This window comes from Rutidosis leptorrhynchoides, chromosome 6 (genome assembly GCF_046630445.1).
Source record: "Rutidosis leptorrhynchoides isolate AG116_Rl617_1_P2 chromosome 6, CSIRO_AGI_Rlap_v1, whole genome shotgun sequence".
Classification (NCBI taxonomy): domain Eukaryota; kingdom Viridiplantae; phylum Streptophyta; class Magnoliopsida; order Asterales; family Asteraceae; genus Rutidosis; species Rutidosis leptorrhynchoides.
In genome coordinates this window covers 70250685-70268031 of record NC_092338.1, presented here as the reverse complement: position 1 = coordinate 70268031, position 17347 = coordinate 70250685, and the positions used below count along the sequence as shown (strand labels likewise).

At 36.1% G+C, this 17347-nt stretch overlaps 2 protein-coding genes across 2 annotated transcripts; one reads left to right on the top strand and one right to left on the bottom strand.

Annotated features, from left to right (window-relative positions):
* The first annotated feature begins 3465 nt into the window (after positions 1 to 3465).
* Positions 3466 to 8146, top strand: LOC139853214 (pentatricopeptide repeat-containing protein At1g34160-like). The gene is made up of 3 exons (XM_071842593.1): positions 3466 to 5495; positions 5586 to 5657; positions 7892 to 8146. Exon 1 carries the CDS (start codon positions 3574 to 3576, stop codon positions 5359 to 5361), a length of 1788 nt encoding a protein of 595 aa, XP_071698694.1. The 5' UTR covers positions 3466 to 3573; the 3' UTR covers positions 5362 to 5495; positions 5586 to 5657; positions 7892 to 8146.
* A 6571-nt stretch (positions 8147 to 14717) lies between these two features.
* LOC139853746 (uncharacterized) lies at positions 14718 to 16916 on the bottom strand. Its single transcript, XM_071843110.1, has one exon. It carries the CDS (start codon positions 16914 to 16916, stop codon positions 14718 to 14720), a length of 2199 nt encoding a protein of 732 aa, XP_071699211.1.
* Positions 16917 to 17347: the final 431 nt, after the last annotated feature.

Sequence of the window (17347 nt, the reverse complement as noted above, 5' to 3'; positions counted from 1 at the left end):
GTATATACATGTAGTGTATTTAGATGTATTAATATACTTTTGGAAGACTTCAAGACATATATCAAAACACTAATACTTAACGAAAATGGGTACAGTTACATTCCCATTCTTTTTTCATCAAGAATTCTAGTCGTATTCATACCCGTATTATACACAGCTTCTAGACGTACTTACTGTGGGTATATACCAATAGGAACTAGCATGGGATTCCACTCTTGATTATGTCATATATGACTAATCAATTTTAACTTCTACCATGAACTAGTCAACTAACTAGAACTCCTTTTAACCCCACTCATCACTCACCACTTACCACTCATCATTCACTCCATTTCACTTCCAATTCTCTTTCTAATTCTCTCTCAACACACACACACACACACACACACACACACTTATGAATGAATTTTTCCAGTAGCTAATCATCATATTCATCAAAAATTACTTCAAGAATCAAGCTATAATCATCTTAGGAAGAACACTTCAAGAACACTTCGAAAATCCTTTCAAGTTTACTAGTTTACATCCAAGCTTTCTAATCCATTCCAAGTAATCATCTAAGATCAAGAAACCTTTGTTATTTACAATAGGTTATCTTTCTTATTCAAGGTAATAATCATATTCAAACTTTGATTCAATTTCTATAACTATAAACTATCTTAATTCGAGTAAAAATCTTACTTGAACTTATTTTTGTGTCATGATCCTACTTCAAGAACTTTCAAGCCATCCAAGATCCTTTGAAGCTAGATCATTTCTTGTCACTTCCAGTAGGTTTACCTACTAAAATTAAGGTAGTAATGATGTTCATAACATCATTCGATTCATACATATAAAACTATCTTATTCGAAGATTTAAACTTGTAATCACTAGAACATAGTTTAGTTAATTCTAAACTTGTTCGCAAATAAAGTTAATCCTTCTAACTTGACTTTTAAAATCAACTAAACACATGTTCTATATCTATATGATATGCTAACTTAATGATTTAAAACCTGGAAACACGAAAAACACCGTAAAACCGGACATACGCCGTCGTAGTATCACCGCGGGCTGTTTTGGGTTTGATAATTAAAAACTATGATAAACTTTGATTTAAAATTTATTCTTCTGGGAAAATGATTTTTATTATGAACATGAAACTATATCCAAAAATCATGGTTAAACTCAAAGTGGAAGTATGTTTTTCAAAATGGTCATCAAGACGTCGTTCTTTCGACTGAAATGACTACCTCTTAAAAAAATGACTTGTAACTTATATTTTCGACTATAAACCTATACTTTTTCTGTATAGATTCATAAAATAGAGTTCAATATGAAACCATATCAATTTGATTCACTCAAAACGGATTTAAAACGAAGAAGTTATGGGTAAAACAAGATTGGATATTTTTTTTATTGTTGTAGCTACGGGAAATATTGTAACAATTCTATACAAATCATAACTTAACAAACTTATATTGTATTATTCATGTATTCTAATATATATTATGTAATCTTGGGATACCATAGACACGTATACAATGTTTTGACATATCATATCGACCCATCTATATAATATATTTTGGAACAATCATAGACACTCTATATGCAGTAATGTTGGAGTTAGCTATACAGGGTTGAGGTTGATTCCAAAATAATATATATAGTTTGAGTTGTGATCTAGCCTGAGGCTTGTATACACTGGGTCGTGGATTGATCCAAGATAATTTATATTTATTTCTGTACATCTAACTATGGACAACTAGTTGTAGGTTATTAACGAGGACAGCTGACTTAATAAGCTTAAAATATTATAACGTATTAAAAAATGTTGTAAATATATTTTGATCATACTTTGATATATATGTACATATTTGTATAGGTTCGTGAATCGACCAGTGGCCAAGTCTTACTTCCCGACGAAGTAAAAATCTGTGAAAGTGAGTTATAGTCCCACTTTTAAAATCTAATATTTTGGGATGAGAATACATACAGTTTTATAAATGTTTTACGAAATAGACACAAGTAAATGAAACTACATTATATGGTTGAATGATCGAAGCCGAATATACCCCTTTTGCTTGGTGACCTAAGAATTAGTAAACCGATCTACTAATTGAAGCGAATCCTAAAGATAGATTTATTGGGCCTAACAAACCCCATCCAAAGTACCGGATGCTTTAGTACTTCGAATTCGTTTTTATCATGTCCGAAGGATTTCCCGGAATGATAGGGGATATTCTTATATGCATCTTGTTAATGTCGGTTACCAGGTGTTCACCATATGAATGATTTTTATCTGTATGTATGGGATGTATATTGAAATATGAAATCTTGTAGTCTATTATTGCGATTTGATAAATATATAGGTTAAACCTATAACTCACCAACATTTTTGTTGACGTTTTAAGCATGTTTATTCTCAGGTGATTATTAAGAGCTTCCGCTGTTGCATACTAAAATAAGGACAAGATTTGGAGTCCATGCTTGTATGATATTGTGTAAAAACTGCATTCAAGAAACTTATTTTTGATGTAATATATTCTTATTGTAAACCATTATGTAATGGTCGTGTGTAAACAGTATATTTTAGATTATCATTATTTGATAATCTACGTAATGCTTTTTAAACCTTTATCGATAAAATAAAGGTTATGCTTGTTTTAAAAAATGAATGCAGTCTTTGAAAAACGTCTCATATAGAGGTCAAAACCTCGTGACGAAATCAATTAATATGGAACGTTTATAATCAATATGAACGGGACATTTCATTGTTCCAGAAAAACAATCACTTAGAAGCACAAATATTCACTGATGCGAGTTATGGAGGAGAGAAGGGTGATAGGAAATCAACATCTGGATACTTTGCACTTGTTGGAGGAAACTTGGTCACTTGGAAAAGCAAGAAACAAAAGGTTGTTGCCCTATCAAGTGCTGAAGCTGAATTCCGAGGAATTACTCGTGGTGTAACCGAGGCTTTATGGATTAAGAAACTTTTAACAGAGATCGGCTTTCCTCCAAGTAGTTCCATAAAAATCATGTGTGATAATGAGGCAGCAATCGCAATATCAGAAAACCCAGTTCAACACGATCGAACCAAACACATCGAGATAGACCGACACTTCATTAAAGAAAAGCTCGAAGCCGAAGTAATTTCTCTACCATTCCTAAGATCAGAAGACCAACTAGCAGACATCTTAACCAAGTCTGTCAACGGAAGATTATTCAAAGAAGTCCTCTTCAAGTTAAATGTCGGGAATCCCACTATTTAACTTGCGGGGAGTGTTAGAAAGTATTGGGATCAGATTATTAACCTCATCATTTCCCTTCTTTGAGGATACAGCAGAATCACAGCAGGCTACAGCAATTGACAGCTCGATATCTTCCATAAATAGATTTAGGCTCCTTTCTTTGTATAAACAACTAGCAGTTTGTATTGTATATAGCAGTTTGTATTGTATAGTATAAATAGGACCCTGCAAATGTAAAGATTACTCATCTTTTTCAATCAATACAATCACAATACAGATTTATATTTCAAAACAATTTTTGGGGCTGGAAATATTAATTTTTGTCATGATTGATTTTTGATGAATAGTAACTTCAAGTCGCTGCCGTTTATTGTTTCAGGTGGTATGACTGTCGCCGTTGAACCATTACTGCAAAATTGCTTCACCCTCTCACACATTAAAAAGATTCAAGCTCACCTCATCACCACTGGTGTATTCAATTTCCACCCATACCCACGTTCCAAATTCCTCGAATTTTGCGCCACTTCTTCCGTCGCCGGCAGCCTCCGATACGCCATTCACATCTTCAATCACATTCCATTCCCAGTCACTAATGATTGGAACGCCATCATCCGCGGCCTTGCCCAGAGTCATCAACCGTCAGACGCCGTTGCTTTATACCGCCACGGAATGCGCGTACTCACGTGCAAACCCGACGCCCTCACGTGCTCCTTCACCCTCAAAGCTTGCGCACGTGCGTTGGCTTATAATGAAGCGATCCAACTCCATTCTCAAGTAATTCGGTACGGGGTTGTACAAGATGTGTTGCTGCAAACCACGTTATTGGATGTCTACGCGAAAGTTGGGTACTTGGATAACGCGTCCAAACTGTTCGATGAAATGTCTAAGAGAGATGTTACTTGTTGGAATGCAATAATTGCTGGGTTGGCTCAAGGGAACCGACCCGATGAAGCGTTGCAGATGTTTAAAAGAATGAAAGATGTTGGGTTCAAGCCAAATGAGATCACGGTTATTGGTGCGCTCTCCGCGTGTTCTCAATTGGGCGCAGTACAAGAAGGAGAGAACGTGTACAGTTACATAAAAAGCGAAAGACTTGATTTGAATGAGCAGGTTTGTAATGTGGTGATCGATATGTTTGGAAAATGCGGGTATGTTGGAAAAGCGTACACGGTTTTTAACAAGATGAAATGTAAAAAGACACTTGTTACTTGGAATACTATGATCATGGTTCTTGGGACAAACGGTGAAGGCATCGAAGCGCTTAAAGTTTTTCACCGAATGAGTAAAGAAGGATTCGTACCTGATAACGTCAGTTATCTTGCTGCTCTCTGTGCCTGTAACCACTCGGGTATGCTTGATGACGGGGTCAAGTTATTTGAAACGTTAACCGAAGACGAGTCATTAACTCCCAACATTAAGCACTATGGTACTATGGTTGATCTTTTGGGAAGATCGGGCCGGCTAAACGAGGCCTACAATATCATCAATTCGATACCTATAGCACCCGATATTGTTCTATGGCAGACATTATTAGGAGCTTGTAAAACATATGGGAACGTAGAATTAGCAGTAAAGGCATCAAAAAAGCTTGTGGAGATGGGGTCGAGTAGTGATGGTGACTTCGTGTTACTATCAAACATATATGCAGCTCAACATAGATGGAAAGACGTGGGTCGGGTGAGGGACACGATGAAGAATAAAGAAGTTAAAAAGGTGCCCGGGTTTAGTTACATTGATGTGAATGGTGTGATACATAAATTTGTAAATGGAGATCAAAGCCATATAAATTTGCCAGAAATATATAGGAAGATTGATGAGATTATGTGTCGGATTATGGAACATGGTTATGTTCCTGAGACGGATTATGTGTTGCACGATATTGGGATAGAAGAGAAGGAAAACGCGTTGAGTTATCATAGTGAGAAGTTAGCTGTGGCTTTTGGTTTAGTTAGTATTAGCAATGAACGAAGTTCGATACGTGTGAACAAGAATCTTCGAATATGTGGTGATTGTCATGAGGTTATGAAGCTTGTTTCAAAGGTTTATAAACGAGAGATCATTGTAAGGGATCGGACTCGGTTTCATAGATTTATAGATGGGTCATGTTCTTGTAAAGATTATTGGTGAACTTTGTTTTTAGCTGGTCCATTTACCATCATACAAAAAGTTAGTTAATCGCATGGCTATACAGAAGATCCATATGCGGCATTAGTATTGATACAACACTTACGATTGATGCTCGAGTTCTTCCTGCCCCATGGGTACGTCTATGTACTTTTTTGTTTTGTTTTATTATCTGAGGAAGTTAAATGCGATATTAGTTTGTTCACCTTTGCTCTTGTTATGAACAGTTGAAGTACCACGGGAGTGGGAAACAGAAAGAAGTTTTACCTCAACTTGGACAATGGAATATGAAAGATAAGGTAATAAACTTCTTATATTAGTTTTCATATTGACAATCATTCGCAATTGCTTATGATACAATATTAGTTTATGTGAAACAGAAAGTGATCAATGTAAGTGTTGTGAAGTGTGAACCACTGGGCGTGTACCAACTTCTCTCGAATTGTCCCGGATAGCGCAGATTAGCTTAACCACTAATCTGAGTTTCAATGGTGTATGCCCAATTTAGTTTTGTAACGTTTTTCTTTGTTTAATAACTGTTTGCCTGGGGTTCTATCACCTTCACCAAATAATTAGAATATAGATTTAGGGGATGTTTGGATGTGCATTGTGAAATTGATTACGTCATTATCATCGTTTCAAGTCGCAATAACGTGTTTATGGTTTTTTGGGATAAGTGGTTCTAGTTAATGGTTTTTCAGTGAAGTGATTATGATATTATGTGGTTATTTAGGGGTCAAAAGATCAGTTTCCTTCCAACTACACTTCTAGAGTAATATAGTATAATAAATTTGAAATACAAATAGAATATTACTGTTAAAAACTAGGGTTCCAAATACATCATTAATAGTTAATAATCTATAGTTGTCCGTGAAAAACTACATATAGTTGATCACCTCCCCTCTAATGATCTCTACAACTACGTACGCACCATCAGTATTATATGATTATTACTACTAGCTGCAAACGTAAGTGTTAGTATCATGACGTACTCATGCTGCCGGAGCATAGTCATAATCTCCATCGTCATCATCACCATCTGCCTCTGATGCCGCTGGTGTGTAGTCATAATATCTATCATTAACATCATCCCCATCAAGTTGTGCATGTTTCTTACACCACCAGCCTTCAACTTTTATCAACACGAGAGCCATTTGTTGATGAAAGTATAAGATTTTGAAAAGAGAAAACTGATATGTTGCTGGGTAACTCTTATGGTTAGTTGTTTGGTGTTTTGGTGTGAGTATGAAATTGTGAACATGAGAAGTTATATTTATTTATAGTAGACAAAATTTCATTCCTCGTCCCTGAAATTTACATCAAATTTGACTCCTCGTCATTTTTCTTTTTTTGTGCATCCCTCGCCCCTAATGTATCACAATTCTACATCCCTCGTCCTTTTTATCGACTCCTCGTCCTTTTTCTTTATGTGAATTCTACAACTCTCGTCCCTGAAAAGGACGAGGGATGTAGAATTGTGATACATTAGGGGCGCGGGATGCACAAAAAAAAGAATAAGGTCGAGGAGTCAAATTTGATGTAAAGTTCGGGGACGAGGAATGAAATTTTGTCTTTATAGTATATGAAAAAGTGAGAAAAAGGTTGACTCGTTTCAGTACAAGTCCAACCACTAGTGTAAGTGTGGAGTTATGTGTGAGAAGTGGCGTAAATGAAATTCATGGTGACACATAAGCATATATGCGTCTTAGCTACATGTTTGGTACACTCATCATGCATGAAATTCCTTTAAGAGAAGAAAGTGGGAATATTTTTGCACTTGCTGCGATATCGTTTTTCAATTAATTTTTAACACTCGGAAAATATATAAGGTCAACATATTTATGGTGGTTAATTATATTATAATACTGTCACTCACTAACAAAACAGCTTGGTTCTGTTCAAAAATTAATAATCTCATACTGTTGTCAAGCTACTTCAAGTGATACTCCATTTGTCCCAAAAACAATGCCCCTTACAATATTTTGCTGGATTTAATATATAGATTCGATAAAAGTCAATTTTAGTTGTATTTAATTAGTGGTTATTTTTTGCAAATGAAAACTTATTTTGAGACGAATATAAAAAGTAAAGTTAGACACTTATTTTAGGACGGATGGAGTTTATACATACATTCCATGTTTGCTTTGCTGTCCCATGATATGCTGGAAGATCATATGTTTTTAAGTAACATACTGCTTAATCTTGTACACATGTCAAGATTAAATGTAATGTACGTAGTCCCGTTGATTTTATTTAGTCACCTTGCCCATTACGAATTAGGCTCCAGATATACCAAAAACTTGTTGAAGTAGTAATTAATCTAGACTTGTTTGTTGTATGTACTTGTTAGATTATAAGTTGTCGATAAAGAGACAGTCATTTTAGTCTCTGGACAGTTTCCGTAATGGTTGTTTAACTGTTTTTCAGTGAATCTATGTACTTCATATATGTCAAAGGCCTCCATAATGGCCGTTTAACTTGTTGAAGTTTTCTTTGTAGATGAATGTTTCTCTGAAATCAATGTAATAAACAGTTTATGCAGTAAGCTTCCCGATTTGACATGATATGCTCGCGAGAGGTCTCAGATTCGAACTTCACTAGCATCATATCTGGGTGGCCAAGAAAGGATCTGAACGGTCACGAGATAATCCAGATCTTCGATATAATTTCTGTATTCAAATCTGATGTCATGTTTTTCTTTTTAGTGATGCCATATATTAGTGTGTCACTTTGACTTGTTAAGTTGCAAGCTTACACAGTCTCGCCATATTTTTTTTATCCTAGTGATATGGTCATTAGCTAAACTAATTATACTATTAACTCAATGACAACATACTTAAGATATTAAATCCAAATTAATCTCCCTCTCTATGACTACCCTTTTACTGAAAGTAATATAACTCAGTCCAGTTTGATGATTCGTCAGAACCTAGAGTTGTGGGACCTTGCGTTCATATAATAAACAAATATAATAATATACAGTTTTTGGACTCGCTAATCAATTTATAAGTACTACATTAGTTATTTATTAGGAATCTAATTATCATATATTCATGTTAATTAGTTGGCCAACTCTACCCCAAGATTCATATTCTGACATAAAGATAAACTGCCATACATTTACTAAAAACTTTCATGACCGTTGCTTCTTGTATTCATGATCAATAACGGAGTAACTTTGTATTCTGCTGAATAGAAATGTTTTACATATAGGAAAGCCTTAATAACATTACGAAACGTACTCAAACTATAAATTATAACCCGAAACCTCTGCCTTAACAAAACACCATTAGTTGTCAGCTTCTCACTGATCATCACTATTCTACTATATAAAGTTAACATCTCTATCGCAATCAGTTAATTGCTATGCACTAACTTATGGATTAGTGTTACTCATGCTGCTGGAGCGTAGTCATAATCGTCATCATCATTGTCACCATCTCCCTCTGATGCCGCTGGAGCGTAGTCATAATCTCCATCATCATTATCACCATCTCCCACCAAACTAGCCGCTGGAGCATAGTCGTAATCACCATCACCATCATCGTCTCCATCTGCATGTTTCTTGCACCACCAACCTCCAACTTTCAGGGTTACAAGAGCCATATATTATAGTATGATTTTGAAAATAGGAAATTTTCTTGGTACTTCTATGTAGGCTTGTTTCAGTTTTTGGTTTGGATGATTAAATGAGAAACTGAGAAGCTATACTTATAGTTGTGTAAAAGGTAACTGGAACAGGTTGACTCAAATGAAAATATGTCCATCCTTAGGTGTAAGTGTGTAGTTATGTGCAAAGGGTGTGCCTATACAGAATTTGATTACATGGCAACAGAATACATGTTTGTTAGCTGCAGGTACAAGTAATAAAGCATTAATGTGCCTTTTGGGTGAATATATATGGTTGGGTCACAAGCAAAAAAGGTATGATTATAAAGAGAATATATAACATTCTAAAAAAGGTCAAGGTGCAGGGCCAATCTTACATGTCTAGTAACTTGGCTTAAAACTCTTAAACTAGCTAAACTAACCCTATAGTTTGCATACAAACTGAGATGACCTAAACTAGTAACTGAAGATTAGATTATTGCTCAGTGGTATTTTTGGTGTCGAAAGACTTCTTTCCCCCGAGGGAAACTTGGTGTGATAGTGCGGCGTGATCCAGATGTTTTGTCTGTTGGTACAAAAAGGAGTTCTATTCAAATGACCGAGAGTTGTTGTAGGTGTTTGATCGGAAGCCTTGATCAATAGTCTATTGTGTTCAAAATAAGAATTGTAATTGTATTTGCTTTGAATATGAATATTTTGACTGAATTCAGTTGTATTTACATTTGGAAGATAAATGCTATCTTATACAGAAAATAGCTAAACGGCTCTATGCCTAAATCATTAAAAAAAAGTATGTTCTCCTTTTTGTAAAAGGTTGCTTTTGTAATAATGGGAAATGATGAGCTTGATCCCAACATTCTATTTTATTTCTAACACTCCCCCGCAAGTTGAATAGTGGGGTTTCCGATGTTCAACTTGGAGAGTATTTCTTTGAAGAGTCTTCCGTTGACTGACTTGGTTAAGATATCTGCTAGTTGGTCTTCTGATCAGACGTGAGGTAAAGATATGATTTCGGCTTCTAATTTTTCTTTAATGAAGTGTCTGTCAATTTCTATATGTTTGGTTCGATCGTGTTGAACTGGATTTTCTGAAATTGCAATTGCCGCTTCGTTGTCACACATGATCTTGATCGAAGTATTAGGAGGAAAACCAATTTCTGTCAAAAGTTTCTTGATCCATAAAGCCTCGGTTACAACTCGTGAAATTCCCCAAAATTCAGCTTCAGCACTAGACAGGGCGACAACCTTTTGTTTCTTGCTTTTTCAGGTAACCAAATTCCCTCCAACAAGGGCAAAGTATCCGGATGTTGATTTTCTATCTCCCTTTTCTCCTCCGTAACCCGCATCGGTGAATATTTGTGCTTTTAGATGATTGTTTTTCTCGAACAGGACTCCATCTTCTGCAGTGCCTTTTAGATATTTGATAATCCTCCATACTGCATCCATATGGTGTTGTTGGGGTTGATGCATGAATTGACTAACAACTCCAACAGCATGTGATATATCTGGACGAGTGTGAGCTAGGTAGATAAGTTTTCCCACGATTCTTTGATATTGACTTCGATCCGTTGCTTTGGAATCATCTTCTATATATAACCTTAGGTTTGGAATCATAGGAGTATCCGCGGGTTTGCAGTCTGTAACATCCCGCCTTTTTCCAATTACTTTTCCGTTATACTAATTTAAACTCCGTTATATGTTTATAACATCTCCCGTTAATACGAGTTTTAAATTATCTCGTTTAGGTAATTCACGCACCCGAACGAAAGTTGAGGGACTAAACTTGAAAAGGGATCAAACCCTTGACTAGGTCAAAGGGTCAAACCCCTTTCACCCATTCATTCTCATCCTCATCTTTTACTACTTCCAAATCCTCTCAACATTCAATCCTTAATTCATCATCTAAATCCGATTTTGGAGGCTAACATCAAAACAAATTACATATTTGGAATCCTCTCTTCATTCTCTACGTTTTGATACTAATTTCATCTCGATTGGGTAACTTTCTAAAAACTCTAAATTTCATAATCTTAGTGTTCTTGACTTAAAAGTGTGTTAATTAGTGTCTATGGCTCATTGTGATGTCGTATATGTAAATTGTATGCTCGATCTTGTGATTTGACATAACTAGCATGAACTTGAAAAAGTGTTTGTTAAATCTTTGATTTTGGATGATGAAATATGTTTAGATATTAATGTTTGTATGTTCAAAGTGTTAGTTACTTCATTAGCTTCGTTTTGGTGTGTTGATTGACATGAAAACCTTACATTAACATGATTATTGGTTTTGAGATTTTGGTTAGGGTTTGATAGGCTTAATATGAACTTTTGAGGCATCAAATGCTATGAAATGTTGTTGATAAGTGTTTAGTTGCAATGTACGTTTAATTACCTTCGAAACGGCATATCGTATGTGTACATTGGACTACCGAATCATGAAATGAATTTGTGAACTTGAAACTTGGAAAACGAACTCTAAATGATCACTTGACGAGAATTCGGTTATTGTAAATGATAAACTCGATTGATGATATGTGGTTAGTTGTATCCTTTGTCAAGATACCTTCCCGATGATATAGGATACATGTTTTGATTGTTTGCGGGTCATAAATTGGGATTGTTTGAGTTTTGGTTCGTGCATTCCTTTGTTGCAGCAAAACAGGGCCTGGATACAGACCTGGACGCCGTCCAGATTCTTGGACGCCGTCCAGCCCTTCAGACTTGGACGCCGTCCAGTATTTTGGACGCCGTCCAGGCCTTCAAAGCTGGACGCCGTCCAGAAGATCTGGACGCCGTCCAGATACCCTGGCAGGCCACTGTCTTCGTTGGTCATTTTACGGAAAATGTTTGCTATGCTATGGACCTCCGATTCACATGTAACTTGTTTTAACATGCTCATATATGATTAAAAACCTCAGAAAAATAGTTCGGGACCCGACCCGAACGTGTTGACTTTTTCGTTGACTTTGACCCGACCAAGTTGACTTTTAATCAAACTTAACCAAATGTTTGTGCAATCGTTCTAACATGCTTTCATACTTGTACCTTGCATGAAACATGACAATTTGATTCACATGCTATTATGATCGAGTCTTAACGAGCCATAGGACTAATTGAACATCTTTGACCAATCGTGACTATCGTTATTGATACAACCTATTTGTTTAGGTCAAGACTAGCATTGTTCTTTGCACACGTTTACTTGTTGAAGTACTTTACTACTCGTGCACTCAAGGTGAGATCATAGTCCCACTTTTACTCTTTTTGAACTTACATTTGGGATGAGAAAACATAAACATTTCTTTTACTAAGTGAACACAAGTACAGGAAAACAAACATTCTACATACGAGTTTAGAACAAAATCCTCAATTCGATTATCATTAGTTACACTTGCCGGGTGTAAGCGAGAACTTATGTTGTATGGATCCATATGGGTTTGACAAACCCTCATTCAAACGGTTCGCTACCGTTTACGAATGAAATATATTTTCGTGAAACAGTGTATGTTCTAACACTATTGTGATGGGGTTCTATGGAAGGAAAGTTAAGCATTGCTAATTGGGTGCTCGTGAAACAAACTTTTGGAATGTATTACTATTATATCAATGTTACAAATATTGTGGTTCATTTGTACTTACTTACTTAAACCTATGATTTCACCAACGTTTTCGTTGACAGATTTCTATGTTTTTCTCAGGTCCTTGAATGATACATGTTACATGCTCCGCTCATTATTTTGATACTTGCATTGGATGTCGAGTATATATGCATACATGGAGCGTCTTTTGGCTACTTTTAAATCATGTCGCATAAGTTTCATTTGTACTTATAACTTTGTAACGTAACTTGTGGTGGAACAATTCTTATAAACTTTGAACAATCTTTACATTTGAAATGAATGCGACATATCTTTTGGTCAAACGTTGTTTTAAAGACTTATGACCACGTAACGGGACCTAAGTAGACGGCGCCGTCAATGACGATTTTGTCGGGTCGCTACACAGTCGACCATTCCTGTTTCTGCAAGAAGATCAAGTATATATTTCTTTTGACATATAAAAATCCCTCTTTTTGAATGTAAAACTTCGATTCCCAGAAATTATTTAAGACCTCCGAGATCTTTCATTTCAAATTCTTTAAAAAGGTTAGCTTTTAAGTTTGTAATTTCCTCTTGATCATTTCCTGTGATAATCATGTCGTCAACATAAATAATGAGACATGTGATAAGGTTTCCTCTTTTTTTTTTTAAAATAAAGTATGGTCGGAATTACTTTGTTTAAAACCGTAATTTTTCATAGCAATAGTAAAACGCCCAAACCAAGCCCGAGGGGATTGTTTTAAACCATAAAGAGATTTTTTAAGATGACAAACTTCCCTTTCTTTGAATTCTGATGTGAAACCAGGAGGACCTTCCATATAGACTTCTTCTTTGAGTTCTCCATGTAGGAAGGCATTTTTAACATCAAATTGGTGAAGTGGCCAGTCTTTGTTTGCGGCAACGGAGAAAAGGATTCTAATAGTATCAATTTTTGCAACTGGCGAGAAAGTTTCTGAGTAATCAACGCCATAGGTTTGAGTGTACCCTTTGGCAACAAGCCGCACTTTATATCTTTCTACAGATCCATCGGCTTTATGTTTGATTGTGAATAACCATCGACATCCTACCGGTTTCTTTGATTCTGGAAGGACACATTTTTCCCAAGTATTATTTACCTTGAGAGCCTCCATTTCATCTTCCATTGCTTTCCTCCAGTATGTTGATTTTAGAGCTTGTTCAACCGTTGTTGGGATTTCTTCAGAGTATAATGCGGAAGTGAACTTTGTTGCTTCTTTTGATAGATTTCCTCTAGCAATATTTGCCATTAGATATCTTGATTTTGAGACTGTTCTCTCAGGAGAGTATCTCCTGGGAGGAATCCCTAGGTTGATTCTTGGAGGAAGAACATATCGTTCCCGTTCTTGTTGTTGGGTTTCATTTTCAGGATATACTTGATCGCTATTTTCCTGTAAAATCTCCTCTAAATTTTCATGATTAGTTATATCAGGAGATTCGGTGTTTACCTCTGTATGGTCGGGAAAATCATTAACCGTAGTACTGACTGGAGGAGGACTTTGTGGAGTGGTATGATGAGTCACTTCTTCAGATGATGGAATATCTAGCCAACTCACAGCGTCACCAGAGTCTGTATCCCCCTGACTTGTGTGTTGGGTATAGAAGTATTCAGTTTCCAAAAAATCACAATTCATTGTAGTGTACATGTGTTTCCTTTTTGGACTATAGCATCTATACCCCTTTTAATTTACCCCGTATCCCACAAATACACATTTTTCAGTACATGCATCTAATTTGGTTCGTTCTATTTTAGGAATGTGAACAAAAACCGTGCACCCAAATATTCGAGGTCTTAGGGTGAGATTAGATGGAGGTTTATAAAATTTAGTTAAGGCTTCAAGAGGGTTCTTAAGTTCTAGAGCTCTAGTTGGGAGTCTATTTACAAGATAAGTTGCGGTGGCAAGAGCTTCAGGCCAAAAAGACCTTGGAACATTAGATTCAATCATTAAAGCACGGGTTATTTCTAATAAAATACGATTTTTCCTTTCAGCCACCCCGTTTTGTTGAGGTGTGTGTGGACACGTGGTTTGATGAATAATACCCCTTTCTTCACAAAAAAGTTTCATTTGACTGTTGACAAATTCACCACCATTATCGGATCTTAAAACTTGTATTTTGCTTTGGAATTGTGTTTGAATCATGTTGAAAAAGTAGCAAATTTATCAAATACTTCGGATTTGTTAGTTAAAAAATATGTCCAAGTCATACGAGTACAATCATCAATAAATAAAAGAAAATATCGAAAATTGTGCCCCCCATTAACCCTTGCGGGTCCCCATACATCAAAGTGAACTAAAGCAAAGGGACGTTCGGTCTTTGTATTACTAGTTTTAAACGAGTTTTGATGGCTTTTGGCCAAAATACAAGTTTCACACTCAATACTATTATTTGAAGAAAATAAATTAGGAAATAAAATGCGCAAATATCCAGCAGACGGATGACCAAGACGTCTATGCCACAACCATGCTTGTCTATCTGGAGTCCCGCGAGCTAGCATGATCCTACCATCTTTAGTGACCTCATCCACATAGTACAGACCATCCCGTTCAGTACCACGCCCAATTATCTCCCCTGTTCTGATGTCCTGTAAGATACAGAATGTAGGGTGTAATAAGACGGTACAATTAAGTTCTTTTGTCACGTGACTAACAGAAAGTAGTTTATGGGAAAGATCGGGAACATAAAGACAGTTTTTTAAATTTAAATTTGGTGAAATTTCAACTGTTCCCCCGCCCTTGACTTGTATAATACCGCCATTAGCGGTTTTAATTTTGGTTTTGTTTGGTTTTGTATTTATAATAATATCATTTTTATTAAAAGTCATAGTATCGGTGGCACCACAATTAATAATCCACTCATTACTTTTGGTTTTATTTGAAACAATATTAGTTGACGAAACGTTATTTTTAACTTTAAAATCTTTAGTGTTATTTAAAAAATGTTTTGTTTTAAAAAAGTTTTGTTTAAAACAAGTTTTGTTTAAAAACGTTTTATTAACAAAAGTTTTGTTATTTTTACAAGAAATATTATTTGGGTCCACATATTTATTTGAGGCATTATTTTCGGTGGTGGGTGTCGACTCATCATCTATCTCATTATCTCTTTTTAACCTACCCACTTTATTTATGTTGGTGGGTGTCGACTTTGAACCAGTATCATCTATCCCATTATCTATTTTTACCCTACCCACTTTATTTATGTTGGTGGGTATGAAATTTGGGAATTTAAACCCTAATCCCAACCCCTTGTTACCTTCACCGGATGATGATGATGGTGGATCGGCAGCAAGTAAACCAAAACCACCTTGAGAGGTGGTGCCGGTTTCGTTATCTCCTTGTTTGCCTCTGGTTATAGCCGTCGTTACCATCGAAGCTTTTCCCTTTTTGTGTCCATCAGGCCACCAATCGGGATATCCAACGATTCTGAGGCATTGATCTTTGGTATGTCGTTTCATACCACACTCTGTACATTTAAGGTTGTCTTTATCCCGGGATGATGACGTGGAGTCTGACCGGCGCTGTTGATTTCTTGATAGCAACCCATGGCCGTCGAAAGCCTTGGATTTTGATGCCGGTGCTACCAGGCCAGTGGCTATGCCAGATTGGGTAAGAGCATCCGTTTTATTGGTAAATATAAATTGGTGTGCATTTTCTTTTCGAATGGCAGCGTAAGCTCCTTCGACAGTGGGTAATAGATCGGTTCTTAATAGCTCACGTTTGATATTGTCATGTTTATGATCTAAAGAATTTAAAAACTGGAATAGTTTTTTTTCTGACCTGATGTTATTATACTTGACAATATCATTCGGATGTTCCATTGGATTTGGATCTCTTATGTAGATTTCACCCCAGATTCCTTGCAATTTCAACCACAGTTCTTCAATTGATTTACCATTTTGCCTGATATTGTTGGCTTTGACATGTAAATCAAAGGTTTGCAGCTTGTCTTTTCCAGAACTGTAGGTTGTTATTAGAGCATTCCATAGTGTTTTTGCTATTGGAAACTGAGTAAGATTGCTTGCAATCTGTGGCTCTATGTTTTGAATGATCCAGGAAAAGACCACCAAGTCTTCCTGGTTCCACTTCTGGCTGTTGCTTGTTGGTTGATTTTCTGTTAAGTGATTGAGGAGGGCCTCGGATTTACCTCCGATGGCAACCTTGATCATACGAGACCAAAATGGATAATTTGAGTTGTTAAGGGTAACACTGATTTTTAAAGAATCAGGATGCCTTTGTGATTGATTTTCATTGTTGGTTTGAAGAATTCTAGCCAATTGACTAGTTAATTCTGTGATAAGTTGGGTGTTTTGAGTTTGGATGTCATCGTTTCCAGACATGATAACCACTCAAAACAGAAAAAAAGAAGGCAAATGATTGAGTTGCAGTGATTTGAATGATCCTAGATCATCAACACTTGCTCTGATGCCATGTTCAAAATAAGAATTGTAATTGTATTTGCTTTGAATATGAATATTTTGACTGAATTAAGTTGTATTTACATTTGGAAGATAAATGCTATCTTATACAGAAAATAGCCAAACGGCTCTATGCCTAAATCATTTAAAAAAAGTATGTTCTCCTTTTTGTAAAAGGTTGCTTTTGTAATAATGGGAAATGATGAGCTTGATCCCAACATTCTATTTTATTTCTAACATATTGGTCGTCTGTCGGGATTTTCTGATTGTTGGGAAGGAAAATCAAAATTGACGGAAACTCTGTACGTGTGATAGTTGATATGGCGGTGGCAGAAACGGACGTGGATGGAGCG